At 38.8% G+C, this 25,189-nt stretch overlaps 1 protein-coding gene across 2 annotated transcripts in view; it reads left to right on the top strand.

Moving 5' to 3' along the window:
* Positions 1–25,189, top strand: part of RBMS3 (RNA binding motif single stranded interacting protein 3) — a 450,602-nt gene that overhangs the window by 322,041 nt on the left and 103,372 nt on the right. For both annotated transcript variants that reach the window (XM_072153580.1, XM_072153581.1), the window contains exon 6: positions 5,110–5,189. In XM_072153580.1, the coding sequence (XP_072009681.1) occupies positions 5,110–5,189 (80 nt within the window). The remainder of the gene's footprint in view (positions 1–5,109; positions 5,190–25,189) is intronic.

The raw sequence follows: 25,189 nt of genomic DNA, 5'->3' as shown, positions 1-25,189 counted from the left end.
ACTGCAGTCTTCTGTTAGTATGGTCTCTAAGATCTTAAGGAGGAAATACAAAGAATTGTAATCACAGTGTACCCCCAACAGGGAGATATGGTACTGTCTGTAGCTGCAAACTGTCTGTAGCTGTAAACTTTCAAGTGGGGATGAACACAACTGTTCGGGTTCCCCAAGTTCCACCGAACCCTGAACCCTAAAGCTCATCCGCAACTGTAACAGCCATGATTAGTGCATGCTGCCATTTTTCCTATGATTGCCAAACCTGTGATGTAATTGGGAGCATCGATACTGCGGTGGCACTTGCACCTTTGATGGTGGCAATTACAGCCTTAAGACCTGCCAATGGATGTTAACAGTGGGGGCTGAGACTGAATGCCAAACACGGACTTCTAACTTTGAACATTGCTAAACATTGAAGTTCGGGTCTGCTCATCCCTATTTTTAAGGAATGATGGGAGAAATAACAAACAACACAGAGTTAGAGAAATATAGCAATGGAAATGGTGTCTTATGAAAGCAAAGAGTAGACTGCTTTGAAGGATATGTCTGTCTCAGACAGAGAACATTGACAGTGAATATTAATGTTCTTTCAACCAAGGAGATCCTTCACTGAGGTTCTTGTCTTTAGCACTGCACTCCTCAATGTTGGGGAGTACAAGGATATCAGCAAACTCATTTGTACAACCTTTTCATTAATTTTGTTTCTGTAGCCATATGAGGGCTAACTTTTTGTATGATCATTCAATAACTCATTGTTATCTATTCTTTATGTTTTGTAGCGATGCAAAAAACTGTACCTTAGCCATTTCTTTTTTATGTTCAACATCCGTGTTAAATTGAAGAGTATATATATTCTGTTATTCTTATATATCCAACTCCCCAAGGGTCAAACCTAATAGAGGGGTGTGATTCCTCACACCCAGATTACTGTATAACATGAAAAAACACTCAATAAAATAATTTGGATGCAAGAAGTAGGATATGATTTTGTATAAAGTTTTAATTGTTTGATAGCAAGTCTGATGTCCATATGGTTTACGTTTTTACCTTATATGTGAAAAATCATAGGGATAGTTAAAACCTTAAAATCTTGGGTTTGATTTTGGATTTTATCATGAAATGAGTCTGTAAATAAGAACTTCAAAGAAGTTTGTTGAGAAAAACCATAAAGCACATAACTGAAATACTTTGGCCATCCGCTGTTGGTTATGATTCACTTTGTTGAATCAATCCTTCTCCTTGGTTTTGTGTATGCACTAAAATCAGCATTATTTTATTTAATGACTTTCAGATTATTTTAGTTAACAAGCTGTTTATGCCACAATTCTTCAGTCATTTGCACCAAAAAACTGTCTGAAAAAACCTACACCACATTTATTAATGCTTTTAGACCATTTAAGCCTTTTCCGACTTCTATGAAAAAATGTAAAACAATTTAGTCGTAAACCAGACCAACTAACAGTTGGTCTAAACCACAGCTCCATAGTCTCAGGTTTGTTTTGCATATATTAATGAGGAATTTGTTAACACACATCTCTACTAGGTTTGACCCACAGCGAGATGGATGTGTGAGAGTGATAGAATGTATTTATACTCACATGCACCTTTTTCACATACCCAATAAATTATTCCGTCAGCACATAAACATCCACCTCAATACACCATTTGAGCTATTGTAGTTGCCCCTTTTTATACATTCCTATTCCACATATGTGTTAACATGATGACCTGTGAACTTTATACTGTAGATCAGTTCAATATCATATGATTTGAGTATTTTTTTTATAATTTTGTAGAATAAAGTAATGGACATAATTTGAATTTGTGTCCCCATACAGAATCAATACATTTTTTTAATTTTCATGTTAATGGTGGTATGTGAGGGCTTGCATTATACAGATTGAATGAAAGCTGTTTGCAGTCCAGTTTCTGCCTCTGTCAGCCTTTTGGCACCCACCATTATATATAGTGTGTGTGGGAAGTGGCAGGAAACAGTCAATCTGTCGAACCCCTTAGGTACTTTTTATGGGTAAATCGTTTTATTAAAAATACTATGAATAGCAAGTATACAACATTTACAGTATTTGCGCATAGATAAACAATAAAATGCAGATTAAAACAATAATTCACAGGGAATGATGTGTCACAAGCGCATAGACATGAGTATATCTTAATAATTGTTGTACTAAAGCAAAAATGAACGGTGACATCAAAAATCTGAACACATGGTAGAGAATGGGGAGTTGACAGAGACAAAGGATAAAACGGTAGGGAAACACATAAAGGGATAGAGGGAGGGGAGGGGGCAAAAGGGACTAAGTAATGCCAGTTAAGTAGCTCCTGAAGAGAGCCAAGAAGTAATCTCTGTAGAGGTCCTGAATGTGGACCATGGAGACCAGAGCTTATGAAACGTGGTAATTTTATCATTATCCAGTGCCGTAAGCTCTTCCATTCTCATAATATGATTATGACAATCTACTAATTCCTTAGATGGTGGAGTGGGAGACCTCCAATGACGTGGTATAACTGTACGAGCAGCAATTAAAAAATGTCTAAGAAGCCCCTTCTTGGCTTTTGCAACAGAGTAAGGAAATAACGAAAGTAACACCAATTCCGGAGAGGGAGGAATCGCCTCCCCACTGACTTTATTATACAGGTCCCAGACCACCTCCCAGAACCGTGCGATTATAAGGCAACCCCACCAAATATGCAGTTGAGATCCTATATCAGAGAAGCACCGCCAACAGATTCGTCTACCTTAGGGTACATTTTATGTAGTACTGTGGGACATCTATACCACCTGAAAAGTATCTTAAAATTCCTTTACTGACACCTCCCAGAGATCGAGGACTGATGGGTCATGGTGATGATTTTCATCCTCTCATCCTCAGAAAAAGAAGCTCTCAGGACCTCTTCCCATTTACCGAGATAAGGTGGGGGAGGAATGGAGTCAACGTCCCTTCCTCCGTCTCTGAGCAGCTCGTACACCCAGGAAATTGTACATGAAGGGGGATTGGGTTGGATACAAACCTCTTCAAAGGTTGTTAACCCACAACTCAATGACTCGATCTGGCCTAGAGAATCAATTCCAACTGACAAGGAATTATAAGTTAACCAATCTCTACCCTGAGAAGAGAATAAGGTCGTCAGTGGTTGTAAACTTTGTTCTGTAACAATGTCTTTTATTTGCAATATAGTCGGGGCTGTGGGAAATAGGGAAGAGAGTCTAGATTGGCAGATATTGAAAGTGTGATTATACGATATGGGTGTCAATGGGCCCATAGGGGAGTATAAAGGCCATCGCGATAATATGCGGTCCCAAACCTCCGTCCTATGTTTTAGGAAAGAGGCCTCCTGTGGCAACCTGGGGCGTGTTTTAGAAGGTAACCAGACATGTGCGAATGGTGGGATCGGTGACATAGAGGGTACTAATTGCACCCATAATTTTGTGCTAGCAGTGTGGTGAAGGTCTAAGACACAAGTACTAATCACTGCCTTATGGTGTAGCTCAAATTCCGGTAAACCAATTCCTCCTCTAATTTTGTGGCGTGTCAATAAAGAGTAGCTAACGCGGGGTTGTTGCCCTTTCCACACAAATCTAATAATCTGGGATCTGAGCTTACTAAAAAAGGATCTTGGTAATGGTATTGGTAACGCTTGGAAAATATAAGATCTTGGGGAAGGTATCCATTTTGATTGCAGCTGACTGCCCAAACCATGATAAAAAAAGGGGGTTCCAACCCTAGGCACTTTTTTTTATTATTGATCATGGCATCTAAAGGGTAAAATAAAAATGTAATCTCAGCAGGGTATGAGCTATGTAATAAAACAGACACCCCCTGATGGCACATACTGAACTCATACTCAAGTTAATGTAAACAGATGCATTGACACAATACGGCTTTCAGACTGATGTAGCAAAAATGATGTAGGAGAAAACATATTTTCTCTCTTTTTTTGCACTTTTGTGACTTTATTAGGCACATTCGTATATTCATTTTTTGTTGTTCCTAGAAAAGTTCACCACAAACAAATTTTCCACTGTACTGTCCAATTTTTCTTTGGAATCCAGATATTGATATTTTAAAAAGTTCCACTTTTTTGCACAATGGATGCAAAAACTTTTCAACAAAAAAACTCCCCTGCTGGCAAAAAAAACATTAAAATGGGTTGCTCAAAAAATGTGTGACATCTTTAGTTAGATGCCATGTTTAACATTATCTAAGATTAGTCACACAAACCCAAAACAGGAAAAAAGACAGGCACACATTTACAGACCTAAGATAAATTACCTGCATGAACTGAGTGTCAGTCTGGTTCTTGACACTTGGTCCTTTTGATGACCAGAACCTTGTCCAGTTTTACTGTAACCAGCATGAACACATAGGTTGATGCTTCTCCATATTTTCAAATTAATATACTGACATTTTATTTTTACTACAAAACCCCAAAATATTTTGAAAAAAAAGAGCACAGAGCAACACAGATGATGAGACCACAATTGTGAAACCCTAGAACTAAATGGCCATTTTCTTTTCATATTGCTTCTCAAGTGACTGCACATTTTCTACTCTTGGCTCACTCGAATTTCTTTTTTCTTGCCTTCAAAGGACAACGCTTATTGAGGTTTTTTACTCTTGGCAGCTTCCATATTGTAGTCTTTTCTGGGACTGCCTTTGCTTGTTAAAATGCGCCCAGTGTATTAAAATGAAATTGTCACCACTGTTTGATGCAGCATAACACTGTTTGACACCAAGCGCCTGCAGCTACAAAAAGCAGATCTTCATTCCGCTTAGACTTTCAGAGACAATAGTCTCCAAAGACGAGCTTGAGACAGTCACTTAGTGTACTCTCCACAAAGTCAAAATGAAAAAAAATGTAGATTGGTGTTTGTGGAGGACATATATTATTGCATTATTTGCAGATCAACATGCGAGGAATGAAAAGAAATAGAGCATGGTTGGTGATAAACAGTGTTTGAATTTCACCTTTTCGCTACTATTAGCGGGTTATGAGTGTTTTGTATTTACTGTTGTCACATAATTCTTTTTAAAGTATTTGCATTGATAAAAGTGTTTTATTATTTTAAATGATTCTTTAAATTATATTTTACAGAATGGAATCCACAGAAAAATGTGAAGTGGTTATTCAACATTTCAATGGCAAATATTTGAAAACGCCTCCAGGAGTACCAGGTACGTCTCATTTATATATACATTTATGTAACACTTGTATGCATTCTAATGGTTTCATAATTGGGTGTTGGTTTATTTAAAGGAAATCTACCACCAGGATGAAGGATTATACGATGCAGATGTGTGTCCCCTTTGATAGGATCCATTCTTCTTTTAGCTTCTTAAATCCTTGTTTTCACAAAAAATATGCAAATCAACCTGAGGGGCTCCAGACTAGATTAACAGCTATAGAACCAAGAGCTCAATTGCATAATTTTGAAAGCGTTGCTTTGTAAAAACAAGGGCATAAGAAGCTTAAAGAGGATTGGATCCTGACACCGGGGACACACATCTGCATGTAGTGTGCTTGGTTTACAATCCTTCATCCTGGTGGTAGATTTTCTTTAAAATAAGCCCCCCGTACATGACCAATGTTAGCTTTGTGCTAATCCAGCCGGATAGCACAAGTTCCCATTTCTTTGTATTGGCTTATGCTCACAGCCATTAATGCCTTGACCCAGTGCATGATCCGATTTTCTGGGCCGTAAAAGATAGTTCAAGTCTTATTCTTGCCAGGTTTGTGGCTCAGGCAGTCTTTTTCTATTGTCATCGGTTTTCACTCACCAATGAAAACCAGGGCACCTTGTTTGTGCCCCACAAACTGTATGGTTTGTGTGCATGTGGCCTCAGGCTGTGACATGGAATCTTGGAATACCCTTATGTTTGTATGAGTGCTCATGTATCGTAAGACCAGTATATCAAAACTTCAGGTTATATTCTTTTTAATACTGATGCAAAGTCTATGACTTAAAACATAACATTTTTGTTGCTATTTGGCCCAGAATACATACAAATGAAATGAAGAAAAATACATGGTTAATATGGCAACAATAAAAGCTAAATTATGGCACATATTGGCAAAGGACCCCCCTCTGAGCCAAAACAGTCGGTGTCTGAAGGTGCTCCGATTAGTTAGTAACCCTTAGTTTCTTCTTAACACCATTGCTTTTTCACTCACTAAACATTGCTATATATTTTTTCATGCTCCATCTACTTAATTTCTGTTATTTTGGAATGAAGCTGGAATGGATCTCTTTAGTTACTTGACCCAATAGCAGCTGTTGTGAATACTAATTTGATAGTTAATATACTTATATGATTTCTGAACGATTTTGAATAAGATATAATGCAGTGTTCGCAGTCATTGTTCTTCTCTGATGGTACTCTCTGGTATACCATAAATATAATATTTGATCTTTTGTGTCTTTGTAATGAATGTATGAATTTTATGAAATCCTCTATTTTATTTGGTAGCAAAATAATGTTTCATTGTCACATATGTCACATATAAACGCAAATATATCATGGGAAAAGAAAATAAATACTTAAAGGGGTTGTGTCACCATAGCAAATGGCTGTAATTGGGTCCAATGCATTTGGACAAGTACTTTCACCATTTACACTTATTACAAAATCTGCAGCCTTACTGAGATAACTCCCTTTGTCCTGGTTGCTGGCGCCCCCTGCTGGTAGCTGTGTCCCGTCCTGAGCAACAGCTGATCTGGCCGAGTCTGCGCACAAGGAGTCAGCAGCTGCTCGGCACTACAGACACACTGCAGCCAATAGGAAGTGAAAAAGGAGGAGGGGCAGAGATTGTGCTGTGATGGCCACTGCTTACCAGCTCCACAGGTGCCTACAGCAGCAGATACAAGGTAACTGCAGCCAGACATGACTATCTGCTGCACAGAGGAGTCCTCCCCTAACATGGATCATAGCAATGTAGTAGCCCTCTCCTCCCTCCACCATTAGTCAGGTCACACAGGAGGCTGCAGAGATAACACAAGTAACAGGCTAAGCTCTGACCTCTCCTGATGCAGTCCTCCTCCTGTACTCTCCTCCATTCACTGTCCCTCCATGTTACCCTGCTGTCCTGCAGTCCTCCTCCTGTACTCTCCACCATTCAGTCCCTCCATGCTGTCCTGCAAAGGGCCCCTGTCCCTGACAGGGCTAAAGATCAGTAACGTGAGAAGCTGTCACCTATTTATCTATCCAAGTCCTATTATCTATCATCTGTCATCTATCTATCCATCTCATATCTATCTATCTATCTCATAAATATCTATCTAGTGATTTAGTTGCAATTCAGCGTATTCTCACAGCATCATGCTAGGTCTCAGGGTTAAGTGTCACTTTGGAGTGACGATACACGTGGGGTTTGCCTCCCCTGCACCCACCTAGACTTCCGCCATGCATGTCAGCCTGACCGACCATGATGCTGTGAGAATACATAGTACATGTGTACTATGTGCAGTGTCCTGTGTAGTGTGCAGGGGGCGCCAGATTCAGGATTTCTGGTGCATGTTCTTCATGAATCTGGTGCCCCCTGCACTACTTTGACAGACTGCACCAACTTTTTTTGGTGCACTTTTAACATGGGGCGTGTGACACATTTCTATTGGACTTCTATTGGATCAGTAAATGCAGGGACTATTTGAGCACAGCAGGTGGAAGGAGACTCTGAAGGCTGAGCGCTCTATAGTACTGAGTTGTGCAATAACTGCCGCTGTCAGTGCTGTGCATGTGCCTGGCTCCTCCCACATCTGCTTCTGTGTGGAGCAGAATAGAGGCTGAACAAGCATCATAATAACAAATAGAAAGGTACTTTTACTTCCAGGTAACCATTACAAATAGATATTTTAAATATTTTAACCTCTTTGACAGCTTTTTGCAGTCAATTGTTTCGTGGCATAACCCCTTTAAATACAGAAAACTACAAATCAAATAGAGACACAGTACACATACATACCTAATCTCAAAGTTTATTAATCACCAATCTAAAAACATGAGGTATAAATTACAAAAGAACCAATGATTTCGGAACACCAGCAGTACGGGTTAGCTGCAGTGCTTTGTTATTTGATTTGGTGTTTTCTGCCCCACATTGATGTATATTAAAAGATGCTTCTGACTAGAAAGCTCTTAGCCCACCCCTGAGGAGCGAGTTATCCATTATACCAATACTTTTAAATCAGGATCTTTTTCCGCCCATGTTTAAAGGCTAACAATGTTCGGTAACTACCGTATCTTTATTATAGTAAGAGTTCTAATTACTTGTGTAACTACAATCATAAGCAGACAAGACAACTCTCTGTTAATAAACAATATTATCATAATGGACTGAAAAAAAATATATAATTTGCATGAAGCAGAGCCAGGACACATATCAAAATCATACATTTTACATTCTAGTTAGAGATTCTTTTTAGTTCATGAAAAAATAGGCTTTTTTTGAGTATCCCAAGGTTTGTCTTCTTTAATAGTGTTCTATATGTGGATCTATTTACATTGAAAGGTAGGCAACCTAGACTATGGGCTATACGTATTAGTGTAAAAGTATGTGGTAGATATAACAGTAATTAATACAATGTAAACATTCCTATATATCCTATTACTAGACTGCTAGAAAACTAACTAAAAATAAAAAAAATACAGTAATCTGTGTGCCCTACTAGAACTTCATGTCATGGTAATGGAAGTGTTAGTCCTTTGCTCCAGTAGGGGAGCTCATATGTAAATACACTTTAGAAAATAACGGAGTCCTTAAAAATCCCCAGCAGTCCTTATAAATAACTCCCTCACTTACCAGGGCAGTACCACAACTCACCCTGGCAGGGATAATCCTAGTGCACCATGAAATAAACTTTTGCCCTCATGCATTTCATCCTTGAGGAGTCCTCAGAGGGCCAGTATACAAAATCAGGGAAAGAAGGTTATAAAGCTGCCACCTATATCCCAAATTTAAAGCAAAAGGCTTTCTCATTAACTGCAGGAGTATCTTGGTCCAAGATATGTGGAGATACTAATACCAGCAGTGGACACCACTTAAATATACATAAAAACCTCAGGATATATTCCTGTGCCAGCATAGATATACCAAGACTGATGTTTGTACCTCTGGGACAATGCAACCCAACCAACATTTAAGCTCAAAATCTCAAGGGCACATGGCCACCGAAACCACCCTCCAAATTTTATATCAAGAAGGACCATTAATAAATTCCTTGTATGTCTGTTCATGCTCTTAATACACATTTAAACAAGATCCATTTTAGGCAGTGGCGTAACTAGAAAAGCTTGGGCTCCATAGCGGATTTTAACATGGGGCCCCTTACCGCTTAAAAAATGTATACATATTTGTAAAGACAAGTTTATACAATCACACACATTTACACACTTATATACTCACATTTATACACACATACCATATACACACATCAAATTTGCACACATATTGTATAGTACAAACACATTATGTAATACAGTACAAATAGTATATATTATATACTTATACATACAGTATACACTCACCATATATACACATACATACAGTATGAACACACCATATATACACACACAGCATATACACACATACTGCATATACATACAGCATATACGCACACCATATACATTCTGATAGCATTTACATAAACACACATACACACAGATGTTTTAGATAGATGATGTATAGTATATCTTACATACACATTTACACATTCATGATGTGGTATATAGTGAATGGAACCTTGCTATAGAAGCCAATACTCCAGCTCTGTCTCATCAGACAGCAATACAGTACATTAGTGTAACACCACCGGCTGTGATCCGCACAGTACAAATGACATTCTACATCAGTTGCTAAATTGGAGCATGTTCCATTTAGAGAGCAAATATATCCTACAGCACTTTACAGCAAGTGTATTTATTCGCATAGGTCCTTCTCTAGGTTGCCAACCTGTCTCTTTAATTACTGACACAAGAAAGCTGTCTTGGTTCAGGAGATCAATAAATTCAGGCTGTATTGAACGCACTGAAGTAGCCATATAGCTTATATATCTCAGTAACCAAGACGGGTCTGGACAAGTTTGATTTCATGGTGGGTAAAAAAATGTTTGGAAAAAAAATGAAAACAGATTTTTAATTATCTTCCTGAATTTCCGGCTCAGATTATTTGGATATATATTCAATTCCCTTATGCATGCTGGTTTGTATGGGAGAATACCGTCATTTTCTGCTAAGTGCTCTGATTCAAAGTTGCATAAAAATCATTAAAAATTCTTTCTGCTAAATCATTAGTATTTATGAATATTTCATTTGAATGGGAGTCAGAGTCTCCTGATTAGATTTTTTAGGAGTTTTCATTTCCCTCTTAGGAACAAAACATTGCATTAGTATTTCTAGTGCAGCTTCACCACATGAATTTCCCAACTGTATCTAGATTCACATTAATTCTTCCCATTCATTTATGTCCATTTGGAACTGACTCATATAACACTTCACCAGTTCTGCTTTTGTCTCTCACAGGGAGTGTTTCATTGTTGAGAATATAACAGAGTTCTGCTGGATTCATACAAATCCCTGCATCTGTACAGCATTCAACACATAGAAAGGGCAAAGAATTGGACTGCTTCATGTGCTGGAACATTATAAATATTGTGTTCCAGAGGTAGATTCAGGATGTTATTATCATAAAATATAACAAATAAAAGTATAATAAATTCTTAGTAACTAAGGAAAACTCATTGATGCAAAATAATGTAGAACACCTACCTGTTGGTTTCCTGAAAACCTCCATTTTATGTTTACACATGTTTTACCTATCATAGGACCTTTCAGCACCTCCACTGATTCAACGGAAATCTACTATCAAAATCAAGGATGATAAACCTAGGACACTTACTCATAGATAGTGGTGAGCAGGACCCTTTAAAATTTGCATTCGGCTGTTTTCTGCAGAATCCGAATTTTAAAAATTTGTTAGGGTCTGGATATCTCCAAGTGTTGAGGAAGCAAGGGGGAGCGTGCAACAGTGTAGCAGCCTGTAAAGACAGATCACGGAGGGGCTAGGGTAAAGTGACTTATAAAATCACTTTATACATTTCGCTTAATATAAAATTATAACCTGGGCATTTGCAATCTCCATTTTCAATAAATCATATAAAAGTCAATGGGGTTAAGTTATCTTGAGTTTTTTCTTTTATTTTCTCTTATATTTGCAATTTTTATGGCACATTTGCATATTACAGCCAAAATTGTGATTTTTTTTTCCACTCACTTAGCAAAGTAAAACGCTTTATAATTGATGCATTGAATTGCGCTTGATGTTTCTTTAATGAACATACAAAAAGTCGTAATTTTGGTGCAAATTGCAGTATAATGGCGCAAGTTTGGTGCAAATAAACTCCAGTCCAAATTTTTGGAAGGAGGTAGCAGAAGAATTTGTGACTTTTGTGCAACTTTTTAAAAAAAGGAACATGCCATCCGAAAATCTCCGACCTTCCATTTGTGAAGAGCTGGGAACGGGAGCTTTGCCCCCCCCCCCCCCCTTTGGCCCAGGAGGACTGGTGAAGATCTTTCTTATTCACACATAAGTTGTTCTCTGCCTGTACAGCCGAGGAAAAGGGATACAAAATAGCATCTAGGTGGTACCGGGTGCCAACTGTGTTGCATATAGCCTTTCCTTTAGTTTCAGACACCTGTTGGTGCTGTATCGCCGATAAGGAGATATGTTGCACGTATGTTGGAACTGCAACGCGCTCAGACCTTTCTGGAACCAGGTATTTGATACATATCCACACATTTCTGGTAAAGAGGCAATGCCTCCCCAGATGTGGCAATCCTCTCTGCTAACAGGCCAAATAAGGTCTGAAAAGAAGGATATTCTGAGATTCTGTTTGATCGCAGCTCAGGCTGTGATACTGCGATGCTGGCACTCTACCACATGCCACATGCCTCTCAATGTCTCAAGAAATGTCTCTTCTTTTCTGCATGGAGGAATTGGCAGTAATGACACCAGAGGCTCATAAGAGGTTTTTGCAGGTGTGGACTTTGTGGATGAGATTAATGGGCACTCACAACTTTTTTGGAGGCTAAATTTATTGATAGGCTCCTCTGTCCGTCCCTATTGAAGCTTTAAATAGTCCCCCTAGCATTAGAGGCACTATATGTGAAAACCCTCCCTGTCCTCATGTTTCCCCCAATATGTGTCTGTCTAATGTATTTGCGTTGCATGTTGTGGTGATTGGGCGCAGAGCTCACTGTAGGCTCATGGAAATCAGGAGACCGTTCTCATGCTTATGCGTGGAGTGAAATACCCTTCAGAGAGCACACTAGTGATCATAAGACACTCAGCTCACTGATTATATGACTGCATGAGTATGCCTTTTATTGTTATCTTTCCTCATAAGTATTGCTTGACCTATTATCTCTCAAAAAAGTGGGCATGCACCCCTTTTCTGTGCTTATTTTGATTTCTTCTTGATCAAATGTAAGTGGATCAAATGTTTCACAATTATCCAACTGTTGCATGTTAAATGTTATGTTTGTACAATTTGGAATTTGGAATAAAACTAATTCAAATAAACAGGGTGTTCCACATACTTACCTTATTCCCTTTCCACACTATAAGGCAGTGATGGCGAACCTTTTAGAGACCGAGTGCCCAAACTACAACCAAGACCTACTTATTTATCGCAAAGTGCCAACATAGAAATTTAATTTGTGATTTATACTCCCTGCTCTGTCACAGTTTTCATTGATACCAGCCCCTCAGGACACCAATACAGCAGAAAATAGAAGATATTTGGATGATCATTGTAGCTTCCCTCCAGGGTCCCATAATCAGAAAGAATTGTCAGGGCCGGAGCAGGAGCGACAATGATAATCCAGATCCATCCCACTCCTCCAGTAGTCCCAGGTAGCAGTGTCACGTTAAATATCTCTGTGCACAGCAAGTCCTGGGCTGTCTGGGACTGCAGGAAGATACCTGAAGTCCTCTCTGGTGACGGCCTGAGTGCCCACAGAAAGGGCTCTGAGTGCCACCTCTGGCACCCGTGCCATAGGTTAGCCATCACTGCTATAAGGGATAACTAGCTGATCATGACAATGGTAACTCCATGTCTCCACAGAACAGCTATCCTTTTCTAATGGGTGACAGAAAAAGAATGCACCCTGCAGCTCCATTCAATTGTATGGGAATGATGGAAATAGCTGACTTCTACAAGGTGGCCTTAATTGTTAGGAGAACTCTTAGCCAAACCAGTTCAATACACTGTAATGAAGAGATGTAACCACTGCGATCGGGGGCAGAGAGTGCATGAAGAGAAGTGCTTGTCCTCTCCTCCCTGTGTATGCCACAACCTCTCCTGATTGGTGCTCTCCACTGCAGGTACATTGTGGTCTCGGGTCACAGATACCTACGATCTGCTAAGACCTTTGAATGAAGCTTAGAGGAGCTTAAAAGAGCTCTCAAAGAGGCCCTTTGTGTCTGTGTGGATTATTTGTGTATACACAAGTGTAGGGAAAGCTGAGGAGAGATGAGAGTTTACGTGTTTTGTTACTACATTAGATGGGGCTTTTCCCTGCACATGACTGAGTGCTGTGGCAGTGACACATGAGGTAATTAGCTGATTGGAGGGACTTCCTCCGTAGTCTCAGCTTCTTTATGAAGACAGGATGAGCATAGCAACAGGCATATGTGAGATTGTTGACATCTAGGGGAAGTCTGCAGAATACAAAAGAAATGAGCAAGATTTTGGTAACTAATCCAATTGTAAAAGTGCTTAAAATTACCTGCCCTACAACATATCAAAAGTTTTTTGAAATGATGGTTACACTTTAAAGATGAACCCCATTTTATGACATGGTATAAATAAAGATTACTATTATTATTATTATATATTATTATTATTATTGTATGATCCAATGGGGCACATAGAAAATGGTTGTCACCATGAGACAATTTAAAACAAAATATTTTAGAATATAGAAAAATCATAAATGTGATTTGAAAATGTCTGAATATGTGAACCAGCTTGTGCATTATTAGTCATAACTCGCCCTTTCAGTGAAAGTAAATACTCATTTCTTTAAAGGAATGCCTGACAATCTCTATTCCTTAATTTACAATCAATGTGACTGATAGCTATCTTCTCTAATTCATGGGACAATGTATAGATTATGCGATGGTTCATTAAGTTCAGGTAGAGGCTTCTCTCTATAGATCCTAATCTCAATTATTTTCACACCATCATTTTTGTTTTTTAACTTTTCTCTTTAGTCAAAACCAAAACATATATGTATATATATATATATATATATATATATAGGAACAAGAGAAGTTCAGCTCACCTTCTGCAGAAAACCCCTTTAGTCGCACGGATAGCGAGGTGAGCCCCACGGACTGAGGGTCTGTGATCTAGTAGCAAACAAAGAAGAACGATCCAGCGTCTCAGGGGAAAAATGATGCTAAAAAATTTTCTTTTATTGAGATTCCAAAAGGCATAAAATCGTTAGGCAAGATACACAGCCTCTATTTTCATGGTTTGCAGGAAATGACCGACGCGTTTCGCTCAGGTGAGCTTACTCATGGTCTACTTACAAAATGTGAGTTACGGCTATTTAAAGATCGCGGTCCCCCTCGGCGTGTGATGTCACAATCACATGATCCAAGACCATGTGAGTGACGTCACAGTCACGTGACCCGCGTCACATGATCCAGGAAGCTCCGCCCCTGGGAGGCCGCGATTGTATACAGAGTAAGTATTTGTATATACATATAAAAACTTGTAAGATCTTAAAAAATGCCACTAGAGAAGGTAGGTGATGCATATTGTGAATACATACATAGCAATTTGTAGGTGATGCATATTGTGGAAACATATATACACAGCAATTGAACATATAAAATACATGGAAGAACTACAGATGGTAAGAGGAAACGAGGCAAGCAATAAATGATTACACTTTATCTCAAAACCCTTGAACACTATAGGAGAAACATATATACCACAGTACAGGAGCCAAGGGATTATCAAAAAATAATCGCATAATACAATTCGTCTAGTAACATAATATCAGATCCTGTCTTAAATTCATGCCCCAAGGTTGGGCAGTCTTCAAGACAAACATCCAATACGTCTCCCTATTAAAAAGCTTCTTCCTGTAGTCTCCACCTCTTATTGGTTTTGTAACCTTTTCTATTCCCTGCCACCTGAAAGTATCACAATTCCCATCATGTAGGTCGCGGAAATGTTTTGAGGCGGCTGACATATTACTCAAATTTGTGTTTTTTACATCAGAAAGATGTTTTCTAATACGGGTTTTGAGGGAATTCGTAGTGCATCCTACGTATTGTTTCTCACAAGAGGTGCAGGATATTAAATAAATGGTATAGGTTGTGTTGCAATTAAGGTAACTGGTTATATTATATCTCTTTTTAGTAGTGTGTGAGATAAAGAAATTGGTGGTGGTAAGAAATCCACACACTAAACATCTGGAATGTCCACATTTGTGGTTGCCTGGATGATGCAACCAGCTATAATTATGTTGTTTATCGTTCTTGCTATTAAACAAACTCGGAGATACAATTGATCCAATGGTGGGTGCTTTTTTTGAGATGTATCTTACTCCTTGGGAAAGACAAATTCTAGCATTATTGTCCTGCTCTAAAATTGGTATAAATTTATTAACTATATTTCTGATTTGGTTAAATTGTTTGCTATATGTAGTAACAAACGCAATGGGTTTGATGTCAGATAAACCGTCACAATTATTCTCTCTTGTAGATTTGTTTTTTAATAAATCTTTGCGGTCAATGTTTCCAATTCTTTTTTTGGCTAGGGATAAGGTTTTTTGTTTGTATTTTCTGTGTGTCAACCTATTCTCCCATTCTATAACATGTTTATCAAAAACTGCTTTGGTGGAACTGTTCCTGCGTAGTCGGACCAATTCCCCAAAGGGAATATTATCCACCACGTGTCTAGGGTGGCATGACGTGGACAACAAAATTGTATTCCCTGCAACCGGTTTGCGGAAAGGCGACACTAACACCCTATTATCCTGTCCTGTAAGGGTGACATCCAAGAAATCAATCCCCTGACCACCAAAATGAGAGGTGAACTTCAGGTTCATGTTATTAGTGTTAAGATAATCAACAAAATTTACAAAATCCGTATGACTGCCCTTCCAAATCCACAACAGGTCGTCTATGAAGCGGCCAAACCACTCCACAGACGACCTGTGTGGATTGGAATCCGAAAAAACGAAATGTTTCTCCCACTGAATCATATATATGTTGGCAAGGGAGGGGGAAAACTTCGCCCCCATAGGGGCCCCCTCCACTTGCAAATAATATTGTGAATCGAACATAAAAAAATTGTTTTGAAGGAGAAAATCAGTAGACATTAGGATGAATTCTTTTAATTCAGCAGAATATGTGCTGAACTCATCCAAATGTCTAGAGAGAAAAAGTAGGGCCTGTTGGTGTGGGATTGAAGAGTATAATGAAATCACGTCACAGGTCGCCCAATTGAAGGTCTCCTGCCATGTGACGTGTTCCATTATCTGTAGTACATGTTTCGTGTCTTTAAGGTAACTAGGGGTTACCATGACTAAAGGTTGTAAATAGTGATCAAGCCAGTCTCCCTGTCTCTCCCCAAGACTACCAATTCCTGCGACAATGGGTCGACATGGGGAGGGAAAATTCCCTTATGTACCTTGGGGAGAGAGTGGAAGACCGGCATGACAGGAAACTTATTAACCAAGTATTCCCTGAGTTTAGTATCTAAGACTCCCAGGGCTACACCTTCGTCCACATGTTTCTGTAGTTTTTTTAGACATGTGGCAGTGGGATCACTACTTAATTTACGGTAAGTACTGACATCATTCAACATGGATTCATTAATTTTCTTATACAAGGTGGCATTCATCAAAACAATAGCTCCCCCCTTATCCGCACTTCTAATGACGAGATCTGTATTGTTTTTCAGATCTTGTAAAGACTTAGTCTCCGAACTAGTAAGATTCCTTTTACCATGGACACAGTCACTTTGTGACTTTAATTTAGTGAGCTCCTTTTCCACAAGATCCTGAAATCTATCCATGTGATCATTTCTTGACACGATTGGATAGAAATCTGGATTAGTGGTAAAGAAAGGTTTAGATATATTGTCATTAATATCAGCCGATTCGTTATTTAAACTTTTCAAGCTAAGGACATTCATTTGATCTATAAATTGCACAATGTGGTGGTCATCAGGTGGTGTCATGGGGGTCACACCTTCCCCAGGGAGAAGAGAGGGGTCACGTATATCATCATTTGTTTTATCCAAAAAATGCATTTTCACCGTGAGATTCCTAATAAATTTGTTTACATCAAGTAGAGTCCTGTATAAATCAAAATCTGTGGAGGGGGAAAAATTCAAGCCCTTGCTTAAGACTTTCAGCTGACTTTCAGAAATAATGTAACTAGAAAGGTTAATGATAGAGGATTCTAGTTCCGTTTTTTTGTTGTCTGGGTAGCAGTCCCATGTCTATATATAGTAAACAAACAGGGGCACGTATCAGATGGACTGCAGCACGTGACACCAGCAGCGCCGGAGGATGTAAGTACACATTTATTATTTTTAAAATGCCCGCCCTGGCCTTAAACTATTTATCTCAGATGACCCCCTTAACCCACAAGTAGAGCTTAGATGATGTGCAAAAGTAATAGTGGAGAGTTAGAGGAGCAGATCCTCTATTAAATGTATGCTTCTTCCTCTCTTCTACAAGAGTCCTTTATTCTGTACAGATACCACTGACAGCAGGATGTTAGGATAAACAAATAAAAGCAAGAGTCTACACTATCAGCCCTGACATTGTGGGCTGGATAAGGTTAATGCAGTGCCTTAATGCTCTGTACAATAGAAGGTTAAGCACTACTCAAAGCCTGGAGGTGCCTGCAATGTCGGGAGGAAGCCTGTACAAGCATATGACTGGTTGGACTGTCCTAGGTTATCTGCCTGCTATAGAACTAGTACTTAGTAAGCTTGCTGTGTATCATCTTATTTTGCTTTCTGGTATCTTCATCATTTGCATATATTTGGACTATCCTTTCACCTTGTAATTTTGTGCTGTGTTTCTCCTCTTGGTTCTGACATGGTTTTGGCTGCTATTTTTCTCTTTTGTACTGTTTTGTCTTCCTTTCTGTGTTTGCAGGAAGGGAATGTTTACGAGTTGTCCTCTACTTCTTAGGGTAGGTGAGGCAATCATTCAGGGACAGCAGGAAGAGTAGTTAGTTCAGGGCCTACTATCTGTATGTGTCACCTGTCTGCATTGCAGTTATCCTCAGCATCTTCTGTTATACTTCATTGTTAATTTTCCCTACCTCCCTTTTCCTTTCTCCTTCTCCCTCCTGTGTGTGTTGTGCTTTAGTAGCACTAAAGCACAACACACACAGCTCTGCATCATCCATACAGTTACACACACAGCTTTGCTCTGCTTCATCCATACAATTACACAAACAGCTCAGCTATACACACAGAATCCCCCCCCCCACACTTCGCCCCTTCCCCTACTTATCCTGTCCCAGGGCAGCATATCCCCATTCTCAGCAGTATGTGGTGATGTAAGAAGCATGTGATCAGTCCTGTAGGACACCCGGGAGAGGGGAGAGCAGTGCGGAGGCTCTCCTCTCTGGGAGATCGTGTGCAGCTCTATATCAGGGCATCACCCTATCTCTATTACAGCGGTCAGGAGAGTCTGGCAGTGCTGGATCCTCCTGAACCTCACTATAGGCACTTTTTAGCAAGATTTTTTCTTGCTAAAAAGTGAATCTTATAGTTCAACCAAAAAATATGGTGTATATATATATATATATATATATATATATATATATATATATATATATACATATATGTTATCAAAGCTTTCCCATGCTGTACAGGCTATGTTTTACCCAACTGGTAACCTCTTTTGCCATAATTTAAGATGCTATTTATTCATTATGACTTATTACTTCCAGGAAACATTAAGTCTGTAGCTTTAGACAAATACAAGCGCAGCTCTAGCTCTGTGAATCTAGAAGTGTTAAACAATCTGTCTTGCCCTCCAGCTTCTCTCAATAAGATGCCACTATGGGACTCGTTCCATTACCCGGTTTAATCATCCTTTAACGCTGGTTATTTGCTTAGAGGCAAAAAGCCCTGTCAGAATGAGCAGAGCAAAAATAAAATAAATATATATAAAAAGCTCATCATCTACCAGTGATACATTTTCCCAAAAAATGTATTACGGAGAAAATTGTGCAAACAACTGCCAGCAATAAAATAAACTCCTTCCATTAGATTTGATATAGTACAGAACAAACATGTGGTGAGAACAGGACACAGGGCTTCCACCTCTTCCACCTCCCTTTGCATGGTGTTTGTTAATGTGGTAGACACATCTCTAGGGGCTATCATTAGGACTAGCAAATAAGAGACAAAATGACCTCTGGTCACAGTCTATGAAGTAATTTTAGAGCTTAACGTTTGTCATTTGTCACAGGAATGAAGTTGCCACCTGCAGCTTGGTTTCCATAAGATGGAAATAATGGAATTTTTACTTGTGCTACATATTTATTGTAAATGTAATACTTACTATACAAAGCTAAAGATAGCAAACAGCTAATTAACTGATTACTACTAGTAAAGATAATAATGTTTTTATTTTAAATGAAAACATGCTTATTTTTTGTGTGATAAGTGGTTCTTTTCAGTGGTACCGTTTTGGTACAAATTACATTTTTGTATCACTTATTAGTGAAGAGATTTGATGAAAAATGTTCTTTTTTTTGGCATTCGCCAAGTGGTCCAATAATGCTTCCAATTTATTGTACAGATTCCTATAAACGCATTGATACCAAATATGTGAGTTTTTTGTGATTTTGTGTGTTTGTACTTTATTAGATGTGTATGGGAAATGTTGGTGTTTATGTGACTTTTACTTATTTATTTTTTATCAAAAACCTAAACTTTATTAATTGTTTTACTTTTATTGTTGACTTGAACAAATGATCTTCTGTTCGCTTGTTCAAGCTCTTATGGAGCTAACACAGTGCAATAAAAATACGACCTGTGCCGTGCTATTATGTCCACTGTAGGGAAGTGGTTAAAACAGAATACATAATTTTGGCGTCTGGTATAATGTGTAATACTTTTTCAATCATTGATTATTTGATGGAAAAGTCAGGGAGAAACATCACATAATTTATATCCAAGTTGGTATCCATAATACCATATTCCTCTTAAAAGAGGTGCCCTGGTGCCTGGACTAAGCTTGGTTTGGCCCTTTCTCTGCTGCTGTGAAGTCTGCATAATTTATTGTCTAATCTGGAATTTCTAGTGTTATTTATAGTCTGGTGAGAAGCCTCACAACAACTTTCAACTAACAACTTTCAATTTAAAAAAAAAAAAAATCAAGCACGGGAAAAGAATAACTTGTTGGGCAGGATCCTTAACATCAAGCATGATTTTTATCAGAAGGCTTAGTCATAAATGCAGGATAATTGCCAAACCAGTATCTCTATTCCATAAGGAACAGGTTCCCAGATGTGGATAGCACTGATTCAACGTGTTTGCATCTCATTAGCACGATGTAGGCAACTGAAATGGTTACGTGAGAGGCTGTAGACAATATCAGGGAAGTAAGCAAATACCCCAAAGGAAACATGCCTTTAAAGACCACCTATGCACTTGAGTGCAGAACTAATAGTCATACATGCTCCACCGGGGGATTCTAGCCCACATAAGGCTGTACATAAGGAATCCATGGGGGTGAGTGGGGCTGTATCTAATGACTTCATAGGGTGTGAGTGGGACTTATATAAACTAACATGATGGGGCTGTTTGGGATGATAAACTCGGGATTTTTTTAGGGAACAGGAGACTAATTTAGTATCTGGATTGTTAATGCTTCCACGTGAGTTAAATGCAAAGGGGCCCACTGAGGCTCTGTAGCCCAGGGGTCTACTGAAACCTGGAGCCGGCCCTGGTACTACCTCTAGAGCTCCCTGCAGCTACTCTTCCCTCTTGGCTTCCTGTGTAGCAGCACCAGTAGAGACAGATGCATGCACTCAACTCACACAAACACTATGATGGCATCAAGAAGTAACGCTGCCACGTCATAGTGTGTGTGGAAAAAGTTCATGGACCCGTCTCTACCCATGCTGACACACAGGAAGCTGAGAGGGAAGAAGAGCTGCAGAGGTAAGTACTGATTTGTTTTATACCTATACATACTTGAGTATAAGCCAAGGCTTTTTTACCACAAATATTGTCCTACCATCAATCTATTTTCTATCTATGTATTATTAATCTTTGTAATAGACTTTTTTTTATAATAGACTTTATTATAGATTTTTATTATAAAAATATACATTTCAATCTTTTCTAATCAAACCTTAAAAAGTCCATTAAAATATGAAGTTAGATACCAGTTTATTTGCTGTCACATGAAAAATATTAGTGCTATTAAGGTACTGGGTGTATTAAATTAGGTCCATAATGAAACCTTCTGAAGTCATTTATCATGCGGCTTTCAACACTCTGTCACTAGTGCACGTGTTGTATGAAAGAGAAATTCGACACCAAAATGTATTCTAATGGAGTATGGAGGCCTTTTTCTCAAGTCATTAAAAAAAGATTATTTTCAGATTTACTTTCTAACAAATAACTTATTATACTTTAAATGTAAAAAAAAAACAGGAATGCTGTCACAATTCTCCGAAATTCTCTGAAATGACATCAGATTTGTAGAATCATTGATGCTTGGAGAATTCTCAGAAAACTAATTTTTGTTGCTTCCTTAAAGACTATGGGGCACATTTACGAAGGCATTTGCGCCAGTTTTCTGCCAGACTTTGCACATTATTTCCAGAGCACAACAAAATAAAGGACATTTATAACCAGATTGTACACCAAGCTCACTGACATATAGGTGTGTACCCCCTCTGGCAGGATCTGTTCATATTTTAACATCTTATGAAATTATGAAAATTAGCCTGAGGGATTCCAGTCTCATTGGAGTTAATTGAGCCTGGAGTCCTTCAGGTTCATTTGCATAATTTTAGTAGATTATATATAGATAGATGATCGATAGATGAGAGATAGATACAGTAAAGGAGAGTTAGAAGATAGATAGATAGATAGATAGATAACATACTGATAAACAGAGACAAAAAGCTAAATAGATAAATGGTTAGATAGACAGAGATAGATAGGAAATAGGCCATTTATAGGAGATAGATAACTAGACAGATAGATCATAGATATATAGACAGGAGATAAATTATAAGCATCTTCACCTGGGCATTCAAGGAAGGGGTATTAGAAGAGCAATACATCCTCTGCCCACAAAAGTCCACATGCAGGGGGCCCCTTTAGGACAGGTGGCCCTGGGCAAATGCCCAGTTTGCCACCCCCTAACTACGGCCTGTCCCAATATTTGAGGCACAAAAATGCTTTAAAAAAAAAAATATTATGTTGCAATATTGTCAGTAGATTTGTATGCTTTTGTATTTGTTCCTATGTACAAACGTTTAGCACATGTGATATAAATTGTAGCTTATTATAGGCATTTTTAGCATGTGATATAGTACCGCATATATTGTTAACAGCAGATTTTGCCTCTAGTTTTATCCCTTTCCTGAAACATCAACATGGGAACATTGATACTTATGTGTGTAATTTTAAGATTTAAATCTGTTTCACAAAATATATCCAGGCTATGTAGCCTAGGCCACTTTAACCTATGGTAGTTTGGAATGCGAGTGAAGCTACAGCATGAAGGGGCTCTGGTAACACCACAGGCTCCTTTTGGCCCATTAGCATAGTTTTATAAGTTTTAGAAAATAGGAGGCTATAAATAATAAATATAAAAAAAAAAAATATATATATATATACATATACACTCACCGTCCACTTTATTAGGTACACCATGCTAGTAACGGGTTGGACCCCTTTTGCCTTCAGAACTGCCTCAATTCTTCATGGCATTGATTCAACAAGGTGCTGGAAGCATTCCTCAGACATTTTGGTCCATATTGACATGATGGCATCACACAGTTGCTGCAGATTTGTCAGCTGCACATCCATGATGCGAATCTCCCGTTCTACCACATCCCAAAGATGCTCTATTGGATTGAGATCTGGTGACTGTGGAGGCCATTTGAGTACAGTGAACTCAATGTCATGTTCAAGAAATCAGTCTGAGATGATTCCAGCTTTATGACATGGCGCATTATCCTGCTGAAAGTAGCCATCAGATGTTGGGTACATTGTGGTCATAAAGGGATGGACATGGTCAGCAACAATACTCAAGTAGGCTGTGGCGTTGCAATGATGCTCAATTGGTACCAAGGGGCCTAAAGAGTGCCAAGAAAATATTCCCCACACCATGACACCACCACCACCAGCCTGGACTGTTGATACAAGGCAGGATGGATCCATGCTTTCATGTTGTTGACGCCAAATTCTGACCCTACCATCCGAATGTCGCAGCAGAAATCGAGACTCATCAGACCAGGCAACGTTTTACCAATCTTCTACTGTCCAGTTTCGATGAGATTGTGCAAATTTTAGCCTCAGTTTCCTGTTCTTAGCTGAAAGGAGTGGCACCCGGTGTGGTCTTCTGCTGCTGTAGCCCATTTGCCTCAAAGTTCGACGTACTGTGCATTCAGAGATGCTCTTCTGCCTACCTTGGTTGTAACGGGTGGCGATTTGAGTCAGTGTTGCCTTTCTATCAGCTCAAACCAGTCTGCCCATTCTCCTCTGACCTCTAACATCAACAAGGCATTTCCGCCCACAGAACTGCCGCTCACTGGATGTTTTTTCTTTTTCGGACCATTCTCTGTAAACCCTAGAGATGGTTGTGCATGAAAATCCCAGTAGATCAGCAGTTTCTGAAATACTCAGACCAGCCTTTCTGGCACCAACAACCATGCCACGTTCAAAGGCACTCAAATCACCTTTCTTCCCCATACTGATGCTCGGTTTGAACTGCAGGAGATTGTCTTGACCATGTCTACATGCCTAAATGCACTGAGTTGCCGCCATGTGATTGGCTCATTAGAAATTAAGTGTTAACGAGCAGTTGGACAGGTGTACCTAATAAAGTGGCCGGTGAGTGTATATATATATATATATATATATATATATATATATATATATATATATATAAATATATGATGACATTTCCACTATTACAATTCAGCTAAATTTACTTGACACAACAAATTGACACATTGACATTTAACTTATTACCTAGTTTTGCGTAAAAACCTTCAAAGGGTTTTAAAGAGTACACAGGCATGAAGCAGGAGTGCCCTTCCCATTTCCCTGGTGGCTGCTCCCCTCCACGCCATAGACTAGCATACAGGCATTGATAAAATCCCCCATAGTGCCTTGGTTTTATCACCATGGAGGGCAAAAATCTCTCCCATACTGTGCCACAATAAAGCCTTTGTATCAATGTGGCGGGATTGCCTGCTATCCAGCTCCTTCATGTTAACATTCTGATTACAGTGATGAGTAGGAAAAAAGATCAGCTGTCGTATTGTGCGAAGAACTTTATGTCATTTCGGAATGCTGAAGTCAAAAGGACTTTCATCTAAAATCCTTTGAAGCAAAGGAATTGCAATAACCAGCTGTTTTTTTTCCGACAGAAAACAGTGAAAAGCTTTAATTTTGACTTTTATATTATCTTCGACTGAGTCTGTAATCTCAGTGGTGTATTTTATTTTTATTGTGGATGAGAAGCAAGAGGAGTTGGATTAAAAAAAAAAAAATCTGCTGTGTAAAGCGAAGAAGTTTTGCGTTTCATTTTCTTCTGGTGTAGTAAATTACATTGCACAACAGAAAAAATATATCAAGCATTATTACAGTCACAAAAGACAAATATATGAACAGTTAAGAACTATAGGGAATGTTGTAAATTAGCAACTTATCCATGCCTTGAATGAAAGTTCATGGGACATTAGTCGGTTCAACTTTCCGTGAAGTCCCAAGTGGCTGAGCATATGGTGTGAGTGCAGTTTTAAGCAATATTTACCTGCTGTTTACTTTTGCTATTGAAACCAGTCATTACCTTGAGCCACATAATAAAGAAAAATGAATATGCTATATGCTATAACTGGGTTATTGCTCTGATTCCAGAAGACATTCAGA

The sequence above is a fragment of the Engystomops pustulosus genome, chromosome 5 (genome assembly GCF_040894005.1).
Source record: "Engystomops pustulosus chromosome 5, aEngPut4.maternal, whole genome shotgun sequence".
NCBI classification, from domain to species: domain Eukaryota; kingdom Metazoa; phylum Chordata; class Amphibia; order Anura; family Leptodactylidae; genus Engystomops; species Engystomops pustulosus.
The sequence above is the reverse complement of the archived record's forward strand: the minus strand, read 5'-3'. Positions and strand labels throughout refer to the sequence as shown.